The sequence below is a fragment of the Drosophila subobscura genome, chromosome O (genome assembly GCF_008121235.1).
Source record: "Drosophila subobscura isolate 14011-0131.10 chromosome O, UCBerk_Dsub_1.0, whole genome shotgun sequence".
Classification (NCBI taxonomy): domain Eukaryota; kingdom Metazoa; phylum Arthropoda; class Insecta; order Diptera; family Drosophilidae; genus Drosophila; species Drosophila subobscura.
In genome coordinates this window covers 20269996-20281141 of record NC_048533.1, presented here as the reverse complement: position 1 = coordinate 20281141, position 11146 = coordinate 20269996, and the positions used below count along the sequence as shown (strand labels likewise).

Below are 11146 nucleotides of genomic sequence, written 5' to 3'. Positions count from 1 at the left end.
ATAAAGGCGAAAGATGACGACAGCTCGAGCTGGCACTTCCTCCTTGCAGGACAGCCGCTTAAGAGGAAAATGGCCAACCCTGAGCGCCTCGAACAGATAGCTTCACTCAGAGAAAACTGTCATTTAAAGACCTGTTTTCATATGGAATTCGATATCCAAGAAATCCTGCTGAGTAGACCCAAGGGTCCGATCATTTTAGTAATAAGAATTCAATACAAAAATTGTAGTCTTAGATAATTTTGATGTAGATATTGGTATTCCTTACATAATTCTTTATCTCCATTGCAGTTTTCACTAACAGCCACGCAAAAGCGTGCAGAAACGGACAAGTAAAGCTACACCCGGAGCCCAGTCTCCGCTGCACACACGAAACGCAGAAACAACACAAGTCCCAGCGGTGGCGTCCGGCCATAACCATCTCGTTGCGCCGACAGCGGCGAGTATCTCACCCTCCAGCGGCAATTCCCATCCTACAGGTAAGACAGTACATTATACATAGCCCTGTTTCCATTACTCAAAATATCTTAGTCAAACGTAGTTAACAGGGGAGTCTATACCTAGTTAGTCCGTCCCTCTGCTGCTATCCAAGTTGGACTCTCAGAGTTCAAGCTATTGGAATGGGATACAATCTAGAGATATTTGTACTTATATTTCGCTAAATTGGCATTGCGTAGAAGGTTCCCTCTTAAAACTGTTATTCAAATGAATTTGTTATTCCTTCTCAAAGATCGGGTGTAGAGTCAACCCCTTCTCGAGTAATGGTTGCCGAAGCAGTAACCGAGATGGCCTGAGAGTCGTCCTCAAACGGTCTCCGGGCACTTGCATCCTTTTTATGATTTGTTAACATTTCCCTGCCATTGTCCCAGTGCTTGTCCCATCCCTTTTCCAATGGAAATGGCCATAAAATTCCCATAATTGTCCACTGCAGCGTTAAGTTTGGACTGAATTGGGACAGGGCACCCGTAGATACAGTCTCATCGGGGTTGATTGCAATTGCGATCTCAATTTGGCTGCTGTCATAATTTTCCGACTGAGCCAGCGCACGCATTTGTTTGCTTTGCTCATTATCATTAATTAGCGCGAAGGAAAACTTTCCGAACCAGAACCCAACCCCAAACCCCACCCCTCCCTGTTCACACCCATGGAATAGTAGTCTTAAATGGAAATGGAAATACTTAGCTGCTGCTGCTGCTCGTGGGGCGGCCCCAAGTCGCAATCGATAAAAACCAAAAAAAAAAACAACATCGCGAGCCAACAACAACTACAGCACATCTACAATGTATTTGCCCCGACCCCTGCGGACAAATGTGTGCCATAGATGGCGCTGCGGTTCGCTTTATGCTATATTCAAATCAGCCCCCAAGCATGCGAGAGAGCGGAGATGGAGGAGAGCGAGCGGCAGAGTGGCTGGCAGCAAAGAGCAAGGCAAGGGCATGCTCACGTACACTGTACGTGTGCCGCTGTGCAGTGTGCGTGCGTGTGTGTGTGCTGGCATGCGTGTGCCCGCTCGGCCGCCAGGCACCTGCTGAGCTCTGAGTAGTGTGGATATCAGACTCGTTCCGTTCTCGCTGCTGCTGGGGTCCCAGATCCCATGCTCTCTTCGGCGCGCACCCACACAGCGGCAGCGTTGGATCCACACACACGCTGTACACACTGTACGTGTGCATAATGCGCGAGAAGAGAGCGCAGAACAGCAACCAAACCACCACCACCGCCAGCGCCAGCGTCAGCGCCTGCGCCTGCGCGGACTCTCTTGCACGACACAACACGGCACGGACGGCCGGCTGTGCGGAGCGAGCGCCTTTGTGTTCGCATCTTGACTTTTCTGACTCTGACTCTTACGGCACGCCAACGTCACCCGGCCACGAGAGAGGGAGAGAGTCGAAGTGAGACAAGACGAGTCTCCACCACTGCTGCTGCTGTCGCCGCGGCGCGTCGCTGCTGCTGTTTCTGGTTCTGTAGCCGCTGTGGCCGCTGCTGCTGTCGCAGACGTCGTCGCATTGTAAATTTGTGCTTCGCTGTGTTCGGTTGGAAGGCGTGCGGGCGTCCAAGCAACAACAACTACAACTACAACTTCAAAGAGCGACAGCAACAGCAACACCGAAGCAGCCACAGAGGAGGACGGACCTGGACTTGGGTGTTTCGTATTCCAATTCGTATTTGTACTCGTAGTCATATTCGTATTCGGTTCCCATTCAGTTCTGAGTGCTGTTCTCGCGCGACTCGAAAATAAGTTCAGCCTTCTGGAATTCGAATATTGCAAAACGGAAAATAAAATCAAGTATCTGGATCGCAGATAGCAGATCTCAATCACGAATGGACCGAGCCTGAACGGAGCGCGAAACAGCAGCGATGGGAATAAAAAATAGCAACATTTTGGTTAACTGTTGCAAGCGCTGTGTTTAATTGTTTGTTTTGGTCGTAAAATTGGATTTTATGACCGACAGCATAAGAAGCCAGCCCAAACAGTACGCAATGGAAATGAGTCCGCGATTTGTGCCGGCAAAAAACTATCACAACACCAACAGCTGAAATTGTCCACAATAATAAACTGTAAAATATTTATTTAGCTGAAAGACAATAGCCGGACGGAAAGTGAAAAGTGTTCGACAAAATCGGAAAAGAACTGCAAGCGACTGAATTTGGAAAATCCAATTTGAAAATATTGCTCCGTTTTTTGAGCACCATGAACACCCTGTGCACTCCACTCCCCGTGTCTCTTTGACTTTCGATCGAAGCAACTTCCGCCCCCTGCCCCGTGCCCCGTTCCCAACGCAATACGTGACTGTGACTCTGACGTCGACTCTCTTCGACCCGCTCTTTACTCAGGACGCGCGCGTGTGTGCGTGTCGAGTGCGTGCATGAGGCGCGTCTCGTCTGTGTGTGTGTTTGTTAGTGTGCGTGTGCCGTGTGCCGTGCGGCGCGGTTAAACTATTGGAAAACGGTTTGATTGCGAATCAAAACCGAATCGCACCGAACTGAATAGAATCAAATTGAGAGTGCAAATACATCGATTCAAAACAAACCAACAGTGCAACGTGGGAGAAAGAAAGAGATAGAGACATTTTGGGCCTTGGGTCGGTGGGTCGAGTCGATCGCACCACAACACCCAACACCCACACCGCCGAGTGCAGCCCCATCCACACACGTTCCGTGTGTGCTTTGTGATTTTCGCTGCAACCGCTTGACTGAAACGCGTCCAAGATAACCATAAATATTCCACCTCTCCCCCAAACCCCAACCATCCCGCTGGCGTGCGCTCTCTACGACCCCCACGATGTCTCGGCAGTCGGGTCGCACGCCGCTGCCGGGGCGTGGTGGGGGCATCACACACACCCTCACCCACACGCCCACCCGCATCCGCATCCGCATCCTGCCATGCAGCACCACCATCAGCAACAGCAGCAGCAGCAACAACAACACCAGCATCAACAACAGCAGCAGCAGCAGCACTTGCAGGAGCAGGAGCAGCTGCAACAGTCCTCTCAGCATCTGCATCAACTGCATCACCATGCGCACCACCACCTGCCTCAGCCCCAGCCTCTGCACTCCGCCAGTCTCCATCAGAGCGCGCATCCCCACCTGCAGCAGCAGCACTCGGTTGTCTCCTCTGCGTCGGTTGCGTTGTCCACTCCATCCTCGGTGCTCCAGCAGCAGCAGCAACAGCAGCAGCAGCAGACTACGCCCACCACACATTCCACGCCCACGCATGCCGTCATGTACGAGGATCCCCCACCTGTGCCAATCGTCGCCGTGCAGCAGCAGTCGGCTCTCCAGCATCTTCCCGCACCCCAGCAGCAGCAGCAACAACAACAGCACCAGCAGCAGCAGCAGCAACAACAGCAGCAGCAGCAACAACAGTTGGCAACAACACCGGTGGCTGTCGCTCTCAGCCCTGCCCAGACACCCACTGGATCCTCCGCCCAACAGCAGCAACAGCAGCAGCAGCAGCCCCAACAGCATCTCACATCTCCCCACCACCAACAAATGCCCCAGCAGCAGCAGCAGCAGACACCGAATAGCGTACCCAGTGGCGCCTCGTCAGGGCTCCAACAGCAGCAGCAGCAGCAACAAAATTCTGCGGTCGCATCTGGCCAGGCCCAAATTGTGGCGCCGAGCACGGCGAGCGTTTCTCCCTCCAGTGTTAGTTCCCAGAAAGAAGGTGAGCAGAGCCCAGACCCTATCCTTTTAAAACTTCTGTCCAGAGTTCGATCCATCCAAATATCTAGCTTCCCGAACGTTGCATCTGGGCTTTCAGAATTTTCAATGCCCGATTTCCCTAATGAAGTCATTATATGCGTCCCCGACTCGTAGTCGATAAGAGGGCCACCATTGACCTGTGATATGGGTTGACTCATTTGCACAGACTGCGATTGAATTCAATTTTACTCGCGATAGCTGGCTTGATTTCTAGGAAAATCAATATTTACATCACTTATTGGGGAAAACAAATCACCACAACTATCGTACTTAAATAATTTGAAAGACAAACTATATTCAAACTATTTTTGAGTATAATTCGTAATAGATGGGGTCAAATGGGGTTAAGGGATTTACTAATCCAAGAATCCCAATGTGCAATATCAAATTTGTCCCACTTGGGAGTACATACATATGTAAATATTGGAGAATTGACTAAAAAGTAATTTGATTGAATTTTCTTGCTCTGTTTTCAGACATCAATATGTCCATCCAATTAGCGCCACTTCATATACCCGCAATCAGGCCTGGGCCCGGCTTCGAGACGGATGCCTCGGTGGCTGTTAAGCGGCACGCGGCCCCCTGGCCCTACAATGACGACGGCTTCAACCAGTACCACGCCTCTGCCTCACAATACTATATGGAACAGCGCGACCGCAAGCCGATGTTCCCCTACTACCCAGATACCCAGTTTCAGGTGAGTGCTCGAGGTCGAGCGCGACTGCTGCCGCACCGCCAAGCTGCGACACTGCGTCAATCGTCTCGTAAACAACCCATTGCCAATTTCTTATCGTCGCTTTTCCTCCCATCCTCCCATGCTGTGCGCCCTGCAGCCGTACTGGGCCAACTACCGTGATCAGCCGACCTCCGCCGCAGCAGCGGCCTACATGAGCGCCACCGACGACCGCCATGTGACGGTGAGCGCGGCGGCAGCGGCGCGACAGTCGGTGGAGGGAACCTCGCAGTCCAGCTACGAAACGCCCACCTACTCCTCTCCAGGGGGACTGCGCGGCTACCCGGGCGAGGCGTACTCCAGCACAGGTATGTACTTACTACGCTGCCATATCCAAATGCACACAGATTTTTCACGTTCCACGTTCCACGTTCTCGTTGTTGTCGCAGTCACAGTCGCAGTCGCTGTCGCTTTCGGTATAGCAAATTGCGAAACTGCAAGTTTGCCGTTCAATTAGCACACTGCAAAATACCTCATAAATTAATGCCGACTGTTTGGACTGTTGCGTTACGCCTCAAAGTGGGTGTGAAAGCCGGAGGAACGTAGGAGTTATGCTCGAGGAGCATGCCCCAAAGGCACGACTACGAACAATGTTTGTGCTTGATGATCATAGACCCCTCATTAATCAAATCTGTACACCCCACCTCGTGGGGTACCCTTTCAGTTTACCTGCAGTTTACCTTACCCTTTCACCCTTCCAAAGGTCTCATTAGCTATGCCCAATCAAAGTTTAAATAGATTTTTAATAGTTCATAATATTCTCTCATAATTCTCTTCCACACCCACACATTGATCGAGTTTTGAATAGCGCCACTGATCTGCTTCATTTGAGTACTCAATGAGCAGGAACGAATGCATTCATTAACCATTCGGGTGTGAATGGGCCTCTTGCCAGTTCGGCTCGAGGAACTCGCTCCCCGTACCGCATCAATTAAGGGACCATAAACACTGAATTGAATAATTTTGTATTACGCTAATTGCTAAACAATTCCCCTAATTGCTCTATAAACTTAACGATCTGATATGGCAACAACGACGACCGCAACTGTTGGACCACCCGCACCCAGTCAATGAAAGAAATATTGAATGAATTTGTTGTCTGCTTATTCCCTAGGAGCCTCCGGCGGTCTGTCGGTGGGTGCTGTGGGTCCTTGCACGCCCACCAATCCGCTGCACGAGTGGACCGGCGCGGTGTCGGTGCGGAAAAAGCGAAAGCCCTACTCGAAGTTCCAGACGCTGGAGCTGGAGAAGGAGTTCCTGTTCAACGCATACGTGTCCAAGCAGAAGCGCTGGGAGCTGGCCAGAAACTTGCAGTTGACCGAGCGTCAGGTGAGTGGAGCAGTCAGAGAGGGGGGGAGCGTCGAATGCTCATTCATTGGACTCTGTGGCTCTTTGTTTGCAGGTCAAGATATGGTTCCAGAATCGACGCATGAAGAACAAGAAGAACTCGCAGCGGCAGGCTAATCAGCAGAACAACAACAACAACTCCAGCAGCAATCACAACCACTCCCAGACGGCTCAGCAGCACCACAACAACCATCACCTGAATCTGGGTCTGAGCATGGGCCACCATGCCACCAAGATGCACCAGTGACCTTTGGACAACAGCAGCGCCAGCACCATGGGCTTCCCCACCTACTAGCAGTTAGCCAACCCGAATCCGAACCCACACATGAACCCCAACCCGAACCCAGTTCCCGAACCGAACGCCCATCTAATCAAGAACGAGCTGGCCTTGGACTTTCCATGCTAGCCGAAAGACTCGAACCAGCTCTGGGCAATTCGGTCAAATGTACAAAACTCCTGAGCTGTTTTAGGCCAGGATGACAGGGAAGGGGAAGGGACGGGACGGGAAGCGATCTGGGTCTGGGGATGGAGATGGAGAAGGTAGCCCTGGAATGAGCTGGCGTCGCTGTTAACCAAAGCAGAGCGGCCCCGAGGAGATGCGAAGATAATACCTTAAATAAAATGCATATAATTAATAAGTCAGTGCTTAGAGATCGGTTAACGAGCAGAAGACACAACTGGCAAGAACGACACAACCATTCAGAACAGATACCCATTTGCAGATAGACGATAATGGCAGCTTAGTTCAGTAGTTGAATATATGTATGTATGTAGTAATGTACGGGGAAGCAGAAAAGGATAAACTTCAAATTGCAATTTGCATGAAAATATATGTATGTATGTATATGTATATCTATGAAGGCTCTCATTAACCTAAGCGAGCATTATGAATTTTCAAAACTATAAATATGAATATACCTAAACATCAGTGAATATTAACCGTATAAATTATGAATAACAAGCGTTCGAGTAGTAGATTTTACCATAATTAACTTTGTAAGTGCAGCTAGATTGCAGCTAAATTAGGTTGAGCACATCGTAGACCCAGAAAATGTTCTTGAAACAACAACAACAAATTGTTTAACAATTGTCAGTCGCCTCACCCATCACCCATCACACTCGCACACACACTATAACCCTTGCCCACACCCAGATAGATATTGCCACAATTTAGGATCAATTTTGTCGTGTAATGTTCGTTGTGTCGTGTCCTTTGATACCTTCTAAGTTCCTGTATATAAACTAAGACATTGGGCCGCAGAAAACACTTGAGAACCACTCTATGGAAAGCATACACAAGAACATATTAATAATGATGTATAATGAAATTTCGATTCGAATTCGATTTTAGCAAATGGTAGCCCCGTAAGATTTCGATGTGTGCATGTTTACTCCATAGTTAAAGTCGCTTTCGATCTAACGTAACTTTAAAACAAACAAAAACTACTCGTAAAGCTAAAGCTAAAGAAACAAAAGCGGAAGCTTAAAAGAAAAGCAGAATACATTTTACTGAAGTAAGCAAGTGTGTCGGAGGAGGCCAGAAGTGTGAGCACAGGCAGGAGCGGAGATAGGCTGAGGGGCGCAGTTGAGGAGGAAGTAAATTAGCATACCGTAACAGCTACTTATATAACTTAATATACATAGTACATACTATAATACACGTACATATGCACACATATATTTTCATGTGTACCGACTCCGCTTGATCCTGATATTAAGTCTAAGTTTAGTTGTGTTGTGTAATTATCGATTTTTGTTAATGTTTTGCCCCGAGCATTATATTATTATGCTTAACCTATACCTATACCTATACCTTTACCTTTGCCCTGACCTTTATCTACGCCTCTCATCAGATACATGTGTATAATTATGCCTATACATACTTGATGGAGATGTGATTTCACACACTGCTTTATATTCATGTTCTTGTATTATTATTTCGAAGCCCTCGTTAAGTTGTAGTCTAAAGTCGGTTATGTTTATGTTCGATTATAGTTTGTTTAGTGAATTTTAATCTAGCATTAGCAATTCTCTTTTTTAAAAAGTTAATTATTGTGAATAAAATACAACATGTTGCAAAAGTGCAAAATATACACAAACGATTCAAAAGTATCTCAACCATGCCGAAATATTGTACCTATCCGCATTACCCAATTTCGTTTTCATGATTTTTTGATTGATTTTAACTGATTTCTTCATCTGCTCTCTTTTGTTCTTGCACTTGTCTTTCGGTAAGTACACCGCAGAGGACCTCGGCCTCCCACCGGGGGATGTTGCCGCATCGAGAACAACCTCTCAGCATCGAATTTATTCATAGACATCATACTCTTACACGTACAGAGTTCAGATAGAACCACGTACCGCACAGGAGTAGCCCAGTCCAAATTCGGCACACCCTTAGTCAAGAATGCCACAAGAAGCTTGCTGACTCGGCAACCCACATTAGAAAGTTTTCTTTCCTTCACTTTCTTGACTTCCTTTCTCTTTGTGTTTTTTTCCTCTGTTTCACTGAGTTTTCCCTACAGTATTGTTTCTCTTTTCGCTATTGGTAACTTCATAAATACAGCGCTTAAATAAAATAATACTAGAATTAATAGTCTTGTTTTCAAATATGTCATAAGATTAAATAAATTATTATGTAACTGTGTTTCCTGAACTCTTATCTCTTGGATGAATTTAATTTAAACAAATCGCAGATCAAGGATTATATCAAGCAACAACTGTGCGCAGCTCATCGATAAATTGCCATCTGAAAAAATTGATATTTGGATGGTTTATTTATATATACGAGAGTATAGAAATGTCTTGCTTTTCGGCCGAATGTTCTTACGGCAGCCACTTATGTACACACATACATATGTATGTACATAGATATGATATATGTATGTACATATATAGATGAAATCGATATTTTTTCAATTAGAACAGCAGTCGGAACATTTGTTATCGAGGTAAACTTATCGATTTCTTACGAGTACGACGCTCACTGGAAGAGCCCAAGGCTGGAAGCGAGCAGCCCTCCTTACATATGTAGATTAAAATGCGAGACGAATTCCCTTTGCACGCACAGTGGACGTACCATAGAATACACAGAACCTGTATTTTTTGTCTGTCCAAGAATTGCTGCAGATTGGAGAGAGCTATGCCTAGGCGTTTATAGTCAATGGCTTTATGGAACATCTACGCTGCAGAGGTCAATCAACCAGCTCAATTCAAATTCAAATCGAAATGGACTCCCCCTCGTGAAGGAATACTTAGCGATCGTACCGCGAGAGGGAAACGGAGAGTAAAAGGGGTTTTAGTGGGTGAAGAATATCTACTCGGGCAGCAAAGCGATTTTCCAGGGGGCTTGCTCCATAGAACGAGAATATGTTGAAAGTGGTGGAAAGAAGAGACCTGAAAACCAACGAGTAGATGTAACAGACTTTGAAATGATGCATCGTTTTTGCTGGTATTCCTTTATTGAGCCTAGTGCTAAGTATATTGTAGGTTCAAGGTGGCTATGCCATGTTTCCCCAAATAATGTTTCCTTCTGTAGATATGTATATTAGGGGTAACGAGCCGCAGCTCTACTTTTACGGCTGATACTCAGTATATACAGACATGCATATGTACATAAATATGTACAGTATGTACATACATACATATATAATGCCTTTGATTTATATAAAATTTGTAAATATTTGATATGCATCTGTAATCATATGTATGTACATATGCATGTACATGTACATGCATGTACATACATTACACCAAAAATTTACAGGCGGAGTACAGGGCTAGGCGGAGTACAGGGCTTTTTGCTAATACTTATGAATACTCGCGAACACGCTTGGACACCTCTGCTGTGTATAAATTTCAAAGGCTGTACTGTAGAGTAAAATGTCTGGCCAAGGTATGAGGGTGTTGTAAGAGTATAAGCAGTGTTCGAGTCAGGAATTGCCTGACGGCCCCGAAATATCTCTGTTCCGCGTGGCAAAGATACGTGACAATGAAGCATCAGCACTCCTTGCAGTGGCCTATAGCTGCAAAACGAAATAAACATACTATATTCTAAATTAATTTGGATATTTAGTGTGGTTTATCATAGCAAATTTGGCAAAGATATTTTCAAAGTTTCTGAATAGACATGAAGATGAGCTCAGGTAAGCTATATCACAGCAGGAACATTCCAATTAAATGTACATACACAAATGTACATTTGTACATATGTATGTACATATGTAAAAAGATATATGCGCACCACGTTGTGCACTGGTATGCTATTTCCAGCCAATAGCTCCCACGTTCCACTCAAAACAATTAAGTTGCGTCTTGCAACATTGCCACAGGAATCATTTAAGCAGTGGGCTTAAAAAGCCTCTGAAGTACAGCCTAATTAAAGTTAAAATCCCTGATCTTAGGGAAAGGAATGGCAAATAGAAACGGGGAGAAGAAATCTTTTAGTGGGTGAAATGGTTTCGAGCCTCAACTCTTGGCGGCTTGCTATGTATACAGAAAGCCCCATTAAAAACCATTAAACGGAAATGTAGTCAAAAGAAAATATTTGTCGATTCTTAATTATTCATAATTTTACTTTATGTAACTAACTATTATATGAATTGCGTATTTTTTCATAATTCATTTAATCTGAAGTAAAATAGATTTAACGGACATTTCAATTAATAATTTATATTGTCCGATACTTCCGATACTCAACCAGTAGATTCGTATAAATTGATAACAATAATAAGGAAACAAAGTATAATTGTCATACATTTTTGTTGGTACCATTAGTATTTTTCTAACAATGTTTCGTAACGGCAATTGTAACCAATAATGGTATATCTTAGTGTGAACCGTAATTAACTTATTTAAACACACATA

General features: G+C 45.7%; 1 protein-coding gene across 1 annotated transcript; it reads left to right on the top strand.

Annotated features, from left to right (window-relative positions):
• Nucleotides 1-1991: 1991 nt before the first annotated feature.
• Nucleotides 1992-7721, top strand: LOC117897405 (homeobox protein abdominal-B). Its single transcript, XM_034806228.1, has 5 exons — nt 1992-4162; nt 4677-4897; nt 5034-5241; nt 6048-6262; nt 6336-7721. The coding sequence occupies exons 1-5, from the start codon at nt 3379-3381 to the stop codon at nt 6525-6527; spliced, it is 1620 nt and encodes a 539-aa protein (XP_034662119.1). The 5' UTR covers nt 1992-3378; the 3' UTR covers nt 6528-7721.
• The last annotated feature ends 3425 nt before the right edge of the window (nt 7722-11146 follow it).

Bases quoted from the DNA above. Each gene is read 5' to 3' on its own strand.
- LOC117897405 (XM_034806228.1), top strand. From the start codon at position 3,379: ATGCAGCACCACCATCAGCAACAGCAGCAGCAGCAACAACAACACCAG. The intron at 4,898-5,033 runs GTGAGTGCTCGA...TGCGCCCTGCAG, and splicing joins ACCCAGATACCCAGTTTCAG to CCGTACTGGGCCAACTACCG. The intron at 6,263-6,335 runs GTGAGTGGAGCA...CTTTGTTTGCAG, and splicing joins TGCAGTTGACCGAGCGTCAG to GTCAAGATATGGTTCCAGAA.